This window comes from Orycteropus afer, unplaced genomic scaffold, assembly GCF_000298275.1.
Source record: "Orycteropus afer afer isolate SDZICR_OR568_19922 unplaced genomic scaffold, OryAfe1.0 scaffold00588, whole genome shotgun sequence".
Lineage (NCBI taxonomy): Eukaryota > Metazoa > Chordata > Mammalia > Tubulidentata > Orycteropodidae > Orycteropus > Orycteropus afer.
Genome location: NW_006922175.1, coordinates 1,262,743 through 1,277,270, shown reverse-complemented (window position 1 = coordinate 1,277,270; position 14,528 = coordinate 1,262,743). Strand labels below are relative to the sequence as shown.

Below are 14,528 nucleotides of genomic sequence, written 5' to 3'. Positions count from 1 at the left end.
AAAAGGGAATAAATAGCATAGGTAGAGAACTTCCAAACAGGAAGTCAAGACAATTGCTAGATAGAACAGACTGTTCTAAACTTTGGAAGAAAATTATAAATCACTGGGTAACCTCACAGAAAAATAAACTTTCACATTAAAATGAAAAACGGGAAAGGCACAAATGTTTAGAAAATACTAAAATAATAGCAATAAAATAAATGATAACAAAATGAACTCAACACAGAAAATTATATGGAACTGTGCTGTAGTAAATTACCTGGTATGGTTTGTCTAGCCATAAGTCTTTGTAAACTCCATGGGGGAATTTGCTGTGAGCAACTGAGGAGCTCCTGATTGTAAAAGTTATCCACCTGAGCTATTTCTGTTGCGCACAACACAAAGCAATGTTCTGGGAAGTTCCCACTTTCTCTCAGGTGCTTAGAATTCTGATGCTATGATTAGCTAGATCGGACACTCTGGGGCTCAAAAGGAGGACTCCTAGAGGCAGAACTCTCTCTGACTGCTGGCTAAGAAGATATGCTGCTGAAAGAGACATGTGCTCCTGAGAGACAGGTGCTTCTGGGAAAGAGATGCAAAAGACATGCACTGCTGGGAGAGACATCAAGAAACATGCACTGCCGGGAGAGAGATTGTGAGAGACTGTTGGTGGCAGACACTGGGGTGAGAGAGACTGAGCGTTTTTCCTCAACTTGAATTGTAACTTGGTCCCTAATAAACCCCATAATCTGTGGGTTCTGTGTGGCCACTGCAGTGAGTTATCGAACCCAGGAGAGAAGTGGTGGGTGCTTTGGGAGGAATGGTTGGTGAAAGGGTTGGAGGGAGGCAGCATGTCTGGACTTGCACAAATAGGCCTTGGGCTACTGATAGTGATTCTGTTTTCCTCTTGTGGGGTTAGAGGAGGTCAGAAGATATGGCCTCCTTGCCCCTTTTAGCAGGAACAAAGAAATCAGAAACACTAAAGAAAAACACATAGCTAAATGACAGCAATAAATTCATACTGGTTGATAATTACACTGAATTTAAATGAATTAAATGCACCTCTCAAGAGATGGAGAGTTGCAGAATGGATAAAGAAAAACATCAATATGCTGTCTATAAGAGACTCACCTTAGACACAATGACAAAAATAGACTAAAAATCAATGTTTGGAAAAAGATATACCAAACAAATGGCAGCCAAAAGAGAGCAAGAGTGAAAATATTAATTTCTGATAAAATAGACTGAAGACAAAAATGACCATAACAGACAAGGAAGGACATAATGATTAAAGAATCAATTGAACAAGAGGACATAACTGTAATAAATATCTATGTACTCAATGAGAGAGCCACAAAAAACATAAATCAGAATTGAAAAGACAAATAGATGATACCACAGTAGTAGTAGTAGAGGACTTTAACACACCACTTTCAATGAAAGATAGAACTAAAAAGAAACTCAACAAAGACAAAGAAGAACTGAATAATATTAATAATCCTCTTGACCTTATAAACATCTACAGAACACTTCACCCAACGACATACAATATAAATTCTTTTCCAGCACACAAGGAACATTTCCCAGGATAGACCATATGATAGGTCACAAAGAATTCCTCAATAAATTTAAAATCAAAGAAATACTGCAAAATGTCCTCTCTGCTCACAAGACTATAAAATTAGAAATCAGACATAGGAAGATCAATGGGAAAAGAATAAATACATGGAAAGTTTCTGGCTGTGACACACATGGCTTTAAGACTCTTAATTCACAATTGACTATACTTATAGAGACACATTGGTTACCCCAACTGATGCTTAGTAAGTTCACCTAAGTCTCATATTAGCACATCAATCCAGATGTGATAACTCTCCCCTTAAAATGCCATTTGAGCTGTGCTTCGTAGCTTCCAATGAATTATTTATAAATTAAGAGGAAAGCTCATTTATTTCAATATGAGAATCCTAAAGTAAAGTTTAACCAGAAGCAAGCTAAATTTGATGAGTTCAAAATTCAAATTTTCTTTGGATAATAGGTCAGCCAAATTTGGATGTAGATAGAAAAAAACTCAAAGAATCATTAATTCTTAAGGTACCTTTAGTTTAATCAATTATGAACACAGTATGTGCTCAGTGAATGTTTGTTTATGAAAGCACTGTTCCAAAAAAAGCCTGAGGCCCTAAAGTAAGAGAAAATAAAAGCATTTCTGAATCAAATGAAACAATAAGAAGAGATAGAGTTTTTTATCAAAGAAAGTAAGGAAAAATAATTTTATTAAACACTCCTTAGTAAAGGCTGAGATTTAATTCAGGGATATACTTTAATATTAGTATTTTATTAAATCTGCAGTAACTCATGGATATTTATTAAGCATATATAGCATGCTAGGTACAGGTATTTGACATCAGCTCCACCAGGCAATCCTAGTCTAATTTACCATAATCTATCATTTAGACTGCTTCCAAAACCTCCAAATATGTTTGTGTTTCCATTGTAAAAACATTCTAATCCCATCACTACACAGGAGTCAGAAGCATTTATTAAATATGTAAGTGACACAAAGTATTTTTAGCCTTACTCCTTCCTCCAACTACTGCCATATTTCTTATGTTCTTACTAAATAAAAATAAATAAGTAAAAAGTCTTCCTTGAAAAATTGCAATTTAATTTCTTCACATTCTCTCTTACACCTACTTCATACAGAAAGCAAAACTGCTTTCTTGACAATGCCACAGATAGATTCACATTGCTAACTCCAGTGGTTAATATTTAGAACTTATTTTATTTTACTTAATAATAGCATTATACACTGTTGATCACTCTTTCTCCATTAAACTCTTTATTTGGCTCTCAGAATAATCTGCTCTTGTTTTTCTTCCTGCATCACTCACTGACTACTCTTTACAATTTTCTTTGCTTGTTCTTCTTCCTCACATGGATGTATAAATTTTGCAATGCCTGGGGTCAGATGTTGGTCCTCTGCTCTGCTCCAACTACACTTGCTCCTTTTGTGGTCATATTCAGTGTCTTGGATTTATATCCAAAGATTTCTAGAGGTATATTTTCATTTCTACTCATATATCTTAGTGTGTACTTTTCATATGATCTCCTGGGATGCCCAATTAGCATCTCAGTCATAAACCAACCATTTTTTTTTTTTTTTGACTACTCTATTTAATGCTAGTGTTGTTGTTGTTGTTATTTGCCGTCGAGTCAGAACCCACTCATATCAACCCCTCCTTGGGTTTCCGAGGCAATATCACTATGGAAGTAGATTGACCAATATTCCTTCTGAGGAGTGGTGGTGGGTTTGAACCACCAGCCTCTGGTTAGCAGTCAAGTGCCTTAGGCACTATGCTACCAGAGCTCCTATGAACTATAAATCTAGAAAAATTGAAAATTGTCAAAATAAAATGGAATGAATAACGATTAATATCCTAGATATTAGTGAGGTGAAATGGACTGGTATTGGCTATTTTGAATCACACAGTCATATGATCTATACTGGGAATGACAAATTGAAGAGAAATAGCATTACATTCATCATCAAAAAGAACATCTCAGGATCTATCCTGAAGTACAATGCTGTCAGTGAAAGAATAATATCCACATGTCTATAAGGAAGACCAGTTAATATTACTATAATTCAAATTTACACACCAACCACTAAAGCCAAAGATGAAGAATTTGAAGATTTTTACCAAATTCTGAAGTCTTAAATTGATGAAACATGCAATCAAGATGTATTGATTATTGTGGGTGATTAATGCAATTGTTGGACACAAAGAAGAATCATTGCTAGCTGGAAAAAATGGCCTTGGTGATGGAAATGGGGATGCAGATCATGTGATAGAATTTTGTAAGACCAACGATTTATTCATTGCAAATATCTTTTTTTCAACAACATAAATGGCATCTATACACATGGACCTCACCAGATAGAATACATAAAAATCAGATCAACTTCATTGGTGGAAAGAGGTGATGGAGAAGCTCAATATCCTCAGTCAGAACAAAGCCAGGGGCTAACTCTGGAACAGAACATCAATTACTCATATGAAACTTCAAGTTGCTAAAGAAAATTAAAATAAGTTCACAATAGCCAAAATATGACTGATTATATTCCACTTGTACTTAGAGATTTTCTGAAGAATAGATTTGATGCATTGAACACTAATGACCAAAGACTAGACAAGTTGTGGGATGACATCAAGATAATCACACATGAGGAAGCAAATGGTCATTTAAAAGAGAGGAAAGGAAGAAGAGACCAAAATGGATGTGAGAAGAGAATTGTTCTTGACTGTAGAGAAGCTAAAGTTAATGGAAGAAGTACTGAAATAAAAGAACTGAACAAATGATTTCAGAATTTGTTGAACACAATTAAGCTTCCAGCTTCTATGTCTCTATTGCTGGTCTATGGAGTTGTCATGGACCAAAATATTCTCCATGGCAACTAACACCAGCAACATTAGTAGGATGTGAAAATGGTAAATACTATGCTAATAATTCTGCTGTTCTTGATAAAAATGATTATCATTGACTTAAAACTAAATGTAAACAAATGCCAAATATTTGCCAGGATGTTAAGCTTTATGACTATAGACTACAACTTACTAATTGATAAACAAAAAATAAACAGTAAATTCTTTATATTTAATTTTTCTAGATCCGTAATGTGTAATTATGACTTTGAAATTATCCAGCTTTCAGATGTTGTATTTACCATTCAATTAATCACATTTATATTCTATTTTAATATATTGCATTTCTTAAAACTCAGCTGTCAAGTTGTAGCAGTTGGATTAAACTTTGATGGACATTAGAGATAAAATGGTGATCAAAACAGAGATGAGGAATCTCCCCATATGGACTGGTAATTTGATTGGAAATACACAAATCCAGAATAGGTCTAATGGGGAAAATGAATGTTAGGGAAAAAAATAAATAAATAACAGGAAAAGCTAACATGTCTAGAAAAGACTTTCTATAGGAAATGCATTTGAGTTAAGGTAGAAGCATCAGTTACTGGTTAAAGACAGAACAGAGGAGAGGTGAGCTATTCTTGACATCAAGAACAACATGGTAAAACGTCCTTTTGTCTTAAAATCCAAGATTTTCTTAGTGAAATCTTACAAATAATGTTATGACTTTTGGAGAATAGAAAAGAAAATAAATGAATAGACTTAAAACATTACACAAAGTCCTAGAGATTTAGTAGCCTTGAAAAAGAAAGATCCCCAGCCATGGAGTCGTAGACAAAACAAAAGCTAGAAGAGTCTGAGAATAACAAAAAGCTTTGCAAGTCCACTATGGACAGAAGGTCAATGTGTATGTCAAAGGAGCATTTCCAGAGGGGGGGCAGAATACATGTAGCTTTCTTGAGTGTCCAGCTATAACTTTTTGAATGTCCGGCTATAACTTATTCTTGGTTAAAACTAAACTCCAACATGTACTTCATGTTTCATTTTTTCTTTTTCTTTTTCTTACTGTCTCCAACTGAAAACTTGAGAAGAGGTAGTTATCAATTTTCCAGCTGCCACTATGACTAAGGAGGTCATATGAACTAGCTCTGGTCAATAAAATAGCAGAAATCTGCAATATGTATTCTAGGAAGGCCTTTCTTGAAAGAAAGGGTCAAGGATACCATTTTCATCTATCTTCCTGCCTTGAGCATAACATGATACCTAGCAGTGCAGCAACCATCCTGAAATTATGAGACTACCGATTAGAGGAAAAGAACAATGGAAACATAACCAGTCCTGGCACTGAAAGCTACTGAACCAACACCAGTTGCTGTCCAACCTACAGAATTATTATTGAATAAGAAAAGATTAAAAGAATATTTATTTAAGAGAGAAACTTAGTGGCACAATGGTTAAGTGATTAGCTGCTTGGTAAAACATCAAACTCTTAACACATACTTCATAATTCACATTATTTGAATTTTTTTTTCCATATAATGTTATAATGAAAATAGAGAAATTGTGAAAAGAAAAATAAAGAACATGTGAATGCTTGCTAATTATGAATGCATATAAAATATCAAAGCAATGTTTTTTATCAAATAATTTTACAAATTGTATTTTCAGTCAGATTGACCTTGCTGTGTCATTCTTAACATTGTTAGCAGTGCTAGCAATAGCAGCAACAACGTGGAAAATGGCACTGCCAGCTGGATATATATCGTCCTGAATAAAAATCTTGAGAATTTGGAAGATTATGGGCAATATGAAATTTTGAAAGGGTACTGTTATATAGCCAGAAATTAATGCTTATTATATAATAAAATTCATAGATAATGGCATTTTATTTTTATTTAGGACTTTCATGCATATAACAATTGTTAGCAAGGTACCCTCCTCTGAAACTATCCAGGATTCCTTAGGAAAGACACTTGAATACTTTTTGTCCAAGTTACTTACCTTAGATGTTTTTTTGATAACTTATTCTTTGGAAATTCTTCTTTTTCTTTTCACTTTTGTTTCACAATCTCCTTTCATGTGTCTAGTGTTTTTCACTCTAGGCAGTGCAGAACCTAATACTAAATTCACTTAACTAATTTCCCTCTGGAAAGAAACCTACAGAATCCCAGTACTACAGAATTCAGACAGTGATAGAGATTTGAGATTTGAATGCATTGTTTGCGGACCCACCTTATTGATACTGATATGCTTTTTGTTTTTTCACAAATGCCATTTTTCACCAAAAGGATAAAGGGCTGATGCCTCTACATTTTACAAGCATCCTGATGACTTTGGCTTTTACATTTGGATAGAGTTCATGTTGTGGAATAATTGATATTAAAACAGTTAATTCCAAATCATGTTTTTCTGTTAGAATATTAAATTCACAAGTGCACTCTGATTTCCAGTATATCACCACCACCATATCACCCACTGATGTTAAGTCAATTCCAAGTTATGGTGACCCTTTCTAGTATATGTTGTTGTTGTTAGGTGCTATCGAGTCAGCTCCAACTCATAGCGACCCCATGTACTGCAAAAGGAACACTGTTCTGTCCTATGCCATACAATCCTCACTATATAGGAGCTCATCATTGCAGCCCCTGTGTCAATCCATCTTGTTGATGGTCTTCCCCTTTTTGGCTTACCCTCCACTTTGCCAAGCATGATATCCTGCTCCAAGGAATGGTCGCTTCTGACAACATGACCAAGAAAGTGAGACAAAGTGTAACCATTTTCACTTCCAAGGAGCATTCCAGCTGCACTTCCTCCAGGATAGATTTGTTCATTCTTCTCTCAGTCATAGTACTTTTAGTATTCTTTGCCAAAGGCACACTCAGAAGTGTCAACTCTTCTTAAGTCTTCCGTATTCATTGTCCAGTTTTCACATATATATGAGACAACTGAAAATATCATAGCTCAGGTTAGGTACACCTCGTTGTTGTTGTTGTTGTTATGTGCCATCAAGTCAGACCTGACTCATAGCAGCCCCTCCTTGGATTTCCAAGGCAGTATCACTATGGAAGTGGATTGCCCCATCTTCCTTCCAAGGAGTGGCTGGTGGATTTGAACCGCCAGCCTTCTGGTTAGCAGTCAAGTGCCTTAGGCACCATGCTATCAGAGCTCCCAGGTATACCTTAGGCTTCAAAATGACATTTTTGCTCTTCAACATTCTAAAGAGACCTTTAGCAGCAGATTTGCCCAGTACAACATGATGTCTTATTTCTTGACCGATACTTCCATGAATGTTGATTGAGAATGCAAGTAACATGAAATCTTTGACAACTTTAATATTTTTTCCATTCATCGTGATGCTGCTTTTTGGTGCATTTATGAAGATTTTCATTTTCTTTATGTTGAGATGTAATTCATACATACATGAAGTCTTTAATCTTCATCAATAAGTGCTTAAGGTCATCTTTACTTTCAGGAAACCAAGATTTTATCCTATGCCTATCATAGGCTGTTAATAAATCTTCCTCCAGTTCTGACACTGAGTTCTTCTTCACATAGCCCAGTTTCTTGTATTATTTGCTCAGGATACAGATTGAATAAATGTAATAAATGGGTGCAACCCTGACACATACAGCCTACTTGATTTTAAACCATGCAATATCCCTATGTTCTGTTCAAATGATAGCCTCTTGGTCTACATACAGGTTCTTCATGAGCACAATTAAGTGTTCTGGAAGTTTCATTCCTCTTATTGTTATCCATAATTTGTCATGAACCACACAGTCTAATGCTTTTGTGTAGTCAATAAAACAAAACTAAACATCTTTCTGGTATTTTGTTTTAAACCAAGATATCAGCAATGATATCTCTCATTTTATGTCCTCTTCCTAATCCAACTTGCATTTCCTGAATTTGCATGTCAACATACTACTGCAATAATTTTTTAATTATCTTCAGCAAAATTTTAATTGTGTGTGATATTAATGATATTCAAGAATTTCTACATTCTGTTGAATCATCTTTCTTTGGAATGAGGACAAATATGGACTTCTTCCCATCAGTTGGCCAGGTAGCTGTCTTCCAAATTTTTTGGCATAGACAAGTAAGCTCATCCAGGATGGTATTCTTTTGTTGAAACATCTCAATGGATATTCTGTCAATCTCTGAAACTTTGGTTTTTGCCAATTCGTTCAGTGCAGCTTCGACTTCTTGCTTCAATACCATTGTTTCTTGATCGTATGCTGTCTCCTGAAATAGATGAACATTGACCAGTTCTTTTTTGTACAGTGACTGTGTATTCCTTCTATCTTCTTTTGATGTTTCCTGCATCATTCAATATTTTGACCATATAATTCTTCAATACTGCAACTGGAGACTTTATTATTTTTTTTTTTTTTCTTCATTTCCTTAGCTTGATAAATGTTGAGCGTGTTCTTCCCTTTGGGTTTTCTAACTCCAGGTCTTTGCACATTTCATTATAATAATTGTCTTCTCAAGCTGTTCTTTGAAATCTTCTCTGCACCTCTTTTATTTTGTCATTGTTTCCTTTTGCTTTACCTATTCTATTTTCAAGAGCAAGTTTCAGAGTCTCTTCTGACATCCATTTTGGTCTTTTCTTCCTTCTTGACTTTTTAATTACCTTTTGCTTTCTTCATGGATGATGTTCTTGATGTCATACCACCACTTGTCTGTTTTTCAGTCATTGGTGTTCAGTGAGTCACATCTGTTCTTCAGATTATCTCTTAATTCAGGTGGGATAGAATAAAAGTCATATTTTTCTTCTCATGTACTTGTTTTAATTTTCATTAGCTAAACCTCGAGCTTGCATATGAACAATTGATGGTCTGTTCCACATTCAGTTCATTGCCTTGTTTTGGCTGAAGATACTGAGCTTCTGTATCACCTTTTTCCACAGATGTAGTCGATATGGTTCTTGAATATTTCTTCTGGAGAGGACCACTTGTATAACTGCCATTTATGTTATTGAAAACAGTTAATTGAAATGAATAAATCATTGGTCTTGTAAAATTCTGTTGTGCAATCTGTGGTGTCTTTTCTATCATCAAGGCCATGTTCTCCAAACACTGGTGATTCTTCTTTGTTTCCAACTTTCACATTCTAATCACTAGTAATAATCAATACATCTTGATTACATGTTTGCTCAATGTCAGACGGCAGAAGTTGCTGAAAATCTTCAATTTCCTCATCTCTGGCTTTAGTGAGTGGTGTGTAAATTTGAATAAAATTGTATTAACTAATCTTCCTTGTAGACATATAGATATTATCCTATAATTGATATCATAGTGTTTCAGGATAGATCTGAAACATTCTGTGTGGCAATGAATGTGACATCATTTCTCTTCAATTTGTCATTCCAGGCATAGTAGATCATATGATTATCTGATTCAAAAAGGCTAATGCCAGTCCATTTCAGCTCACTAATGCCTAGAATATCAATCTTTATGCATGCCATTTCATTTTTGACAACTTCCAATTTTCCTACATTCATACTTCATATACTTCACTCTTAGATTATTATGGATGTTTGCCACTGTTTCTTCCCATTTTGAGTCATACCACATCAGCAAATGGGGTTTCTGAAAGCTTTACTCCATCCTCGTCATTAAGGTCAACTCTACTTTGGGAGGCAGCTCTTCCCCAGTCATATTTTGAGTGCTTTCTGACCTGAGGGGCTCATCTCCGGCACTATATCAGACAATGTTTCAGGACTATTCATGAAGTTTTCCAGTAATGTATCAGACAGTGTTTCATTGCTATTCATAAGGTTTTCACTGGCCAATTCTTTGAGAAGTAGAAGGCCCCTTCCTTCTTCAAATATGTCTTAGCCTGGAAGCTCCACTGAAACTGGTCCACCATGGGTGACCCTGTTGATATTTGAAACACTGGTGGTATAGCCTCCAGCCTCACAGTAACACACAAGGCATCACTGTCTGACAAAGTGACAGATGAGTGGTGGACAACCCTTGAGTCAAGGGCTGACTTTCAATAGGTCATAGCGAGGGAGCTGCTCTGTTATGTGCAAAATCCCTATTCATATAACATATACGTGCATTTAAAGATCTAAACTTATTATATCTTAAAAATAGCATTTGCATAACAGCTATAACAGCATAACAATTCTTAGTTTATTCATACACTAATACATATTTTCTGCATTATATCTAATTGACAAGCTACAGATAAACTTCAATGCAATAAAAGAAACATAAAAATGTAAAATACTTTGAAACTTATTCAATCTACCTCATATATCTTAACATTTGAAAAAAAAATTAGATGGAAGAAAGCAAACAAACATAGTTTTAGTTTGTATTGACTTATTTTAAAGGAAACAAAGAGTCTTGACTTTCCTGTATGATTTGCATCTGGTAGGTTGTTTTGAGTTTTAGAATATAGGTATTAGGTGGCAATTTATTTACGAGCAGCAATATGATGATGTTAACAGCATTTCATAGACTTACCTGTATAACCAGAAGTACAGAGACATTTATATCGTCCAGTTCTCTTAGCACAGTTTTCTCCATCTTGACAAAGTGAGGTTTTACAGTCACTCACATCCAATTCACAGAAGCATCCATGGAACCCAGGTACACAATTACATAAAAATCTAAAGAAAAGTGGGAAATGATAACTAAATAAACATGTGATAATGAAAAATATGCCTTACATACAATATATATTATGCATAATGTATATATATCGTTCATATGCATATATTTCATTGCAGATTTTGACTTAGTGTAAGAAAATGCTAATATTCCCACTTCATTTTTCTTTTAAAATAGAAAACACAGAAATTGATCTTCTAATATATTGTTCCCTTCAAACATTCCTTACATGAAAAATTAAAGGAATATGTTTGGGTAAATGATAACTGGAACCTAGACAATTACTTGACTGCTAATGAAAAGGCTGGCAGTTCAAACCTGCCAGCCACTCTTCAGAAGGAAGGTTGGACAATTTACTTCCATAGTGATACCACCTTGGAAACCCAAGGAGGTGTTGTTATTAGTCAGGTCTGACTCGATGGCACATAACAAGAACAACAACAAGACAATTATTATTGATCTTAATATTGTAACTGTATTCTCTAATCTTATATCTATGAGGAATAAGTCCTGCAGATAAGACCAGACAGCCATTGTTTTCTCTGTTCCTCATTCTGCTAGTAACTTTAGGCCTCAGAACAAACCACCCCCTCATTGAGGCCTGATGTTTGTTAGAAATTTGAAAAACATACAATTCTAGGTTAACCATCTCCCCTTCTCAGGAAGTCAGGAAGGCATGACACAATAAGATATTTTTTGTTGTTGTTATTTGCCATCAAATTGGCCCAGACTCATAGCAACCCCTCCTTGGGTTTCCGAGGCAATATCACTATGGAAGTAGGAATGTCCAACCTTCCTTCCAAAGAGTGGCTGGTGGGTTTTAAAAGGATACAATGTCACTTAGGTTGGAGGTATAAAATATTTGAGAGAGGATGTTTTTCTGAGTCTCCTCAGCTATGGTGCAAGTGGGACACACATAGAATAAACTTCCAGTTCACCTATGTGAACCTACATGGCTGGAAGGAGACTGGCAATAGGCAGTGTCCCATTTCAGTCCCTCACCCATGACACAAAGTGAGATGTGCATGGAAGAATCATTATCTCTGCACAGACAACTTTTGAGAAGGATCTCATTATGGAAATTTTCTGGTTGTATGCTGTCTGATTCTTGTAAGTTATAAAAGTTAATTTCCATGTGCTAATGTGTTTCAGGATCTGGTCAGAAGGACTGGATGCTTTTGGAGTAATCCCTATTAGTTATCAGTGCCCCTTTTCTACCAGACTCCTGGTTATCTAGAAATCAGATTCAACCTGTGAGAACCAAACAGTTTTGGAATAGTGTCTCACATTTATGGTATTGTCAGACAAGATACATCCTACAACTAAACTGCATTATTCTGCCCATGAATTGATAGATAATTTTATTATATCAAAGCTCTCTTGGTTAATTCTTTTAAAGTTTTATTTTAGAAGAATCATTATCATTTATGATTAACTATATTGGCAGCTGTTGGAAAAATCAAATATTATTTAATGGTTATATATTAGGTTAAAAGTGCAGTGAACCTCATGAAGTGAATCTCTAAGAGCTTTGAGATGATAAGATTCATTTTACTTTATCCCTTTCCCAACTTATAATTACTTTTGCTCACGCTTAGTAATCTGTTTTTCATTGTCTTTACTATATTTATTTACTTGCTCAAGTGGTTGCTGTGAAATTTATTGTGTACCTTATCTTTTTGTTATACTGAAGATGTGTGATTTGTTATATTTTAATTTATGCTGGATAGTTATTTTTAGGATGTATAAAGAGGTACAGATTTCATTGTTGTTGTTGTTATTAGGTGTCATGGAGTCAGTCCAGACTCATAGTGACCCCATGAATAATAGAATGAAACAGTGCTTGGTCCAGCATGATCCTCAAATCATTATGCTTGAGCTCACTGTTGCAGACACTTTGTTAATCTGTCTTGTTGAGGATCTTCCCCATTCTCACCGACACATTATTTTGCCAAGTATGGTGTCCTTCTCCAGGACATAAGCCTGATAACATCTCCAAGGTATGAGAGACAAAGTCTTGCTATCCTCCCTAATAAAGAGTTTTCTGGCTGTACTTCTTCCCAGACAGATTTGTCCATTTCTCTGGTAGTCCATGGTATACTCCCTATTCTTTCTAATCTCATAATTTTTCTTTTTTAAATTTTATTTTGATTTTGGTGAAAGGTTACAGAGCAAATTCATTTTGCATACAGCAGTTCACATACATTTTGTCTCGTGACATTGACTATAATTGCCCACAATGCAACAGCTCTCCTCCCACTTCCTCTCCATAGCCACGTCTTCCCTCTTCCCTCTTCTGTATTCCTGCCCCCTGAGCTGTCTCCCTGTGCATACCAAGCCCTTCTATCCTCCCATGTTTGATCTCTCCAAGGAGTGTATCTACCCAGTGTGAATGTTCAGCTCATTTGCCTGTCTTTTGTTTGGCTGGAAGCCACAGGAGTGGGTTTAATTCCAGACCTGAAGGGCAGTTAAGGGGCCACAGCCTCAAGGGTTCCATCAAACCAGAGAACCTAGTCCTTTTTTTTGATTTTGAGTTTTGTTCCACATTGTTATCCCAGTCTATCCAGGATCTCCTATGTAGATCCCCCTCCTAGTGGTTGATAGTGGTAGCCAGGCACCATATAGTTCTTCTGGTCTCATAGTTGTATAGACTGAGGATCACATGGTATACCAGTCCCTTGGACTAATTGTTTCCATGCATGTTTGGTTTTCTTCATTCTTCTTTGCTCTGAACAAGGAGAGACCCACTGTTGCATCTAGATGGTTGTTTGCAAGCTTTTAAGTCACTACTCGCCAAGTAGGATGTGGAACAATGTTTTTGTGTAGTATGTCATGCCAATTGAGCTTCATGTCCCCTGCAACCATGGTCCTGAGCCCACAGTTCTAACTACTCACTCCCTCTGGGTAGCTGCCTGTGGTCAAGAAGTGATTACAACCTTGTCCCTTGTCAGCTCTACCATATACCTAGAAATTCTTACATAACATACAAATACACTTGTAGAAACACTGTTTGCCAACCCTATGCATGGTCATGAGCACACTCCCCACTGCATAGACATACCTAATTGTTTAACCTGTCCACCCATCTCTCCAGCCATATATCACTGACCAAACCCTGTAATTTAAATGTTTCAATTCTGCTTCTTTCATCTTTATTCATTATCCAGCTTTTGTATGGTTATCAGGCAACTGAAAATACCATGGTATGATTAAGGCACACCTTAGTCCTCAAAGTTCCATGTTCATTTTTTAACACTTTGAAGAGATCTTTTATAATATTTTTGTCCAATGCATTGTCATTTGATTTCTTGACTACTGCTTCCATAGGTATTGATTGTGGAGCCAAGTAAAATGAAATTCCTAACAACTTCAATATTTTCTCAAATATTTTCACATTGCATTACTTATTCAGAATTATTTATTGTTCATATGTCATCTGTTAGTTTGTCATACTATGGTGGCTTGCGTATTGTTGTAATTCTGGAAAACATACCAC

General features: G+C 35.7%; 1 protein-coding gene across 1 annotated transcript in view; it reads right to left on the bottom strand.

The window, feature by feature from the left end:
• The window catches only part of LOC103210321 (protein eyes shut homolog), a gene marked incomplete at its 3' end in the record, with an annotated part of 1,289,761 nt that overhangs the window by 380,680 nt on the left and 894,553 nt on the right, over window positions 1–14,528 (bottom strand). Inside the window, 1 exon segment of the mRNA XM_007956242.1 lies at window positions 10,886–11,034. Within this exon segment, the coding sequence (XP_007954433.1) occupies window positions 10,886–11,034 (149 nt within the window).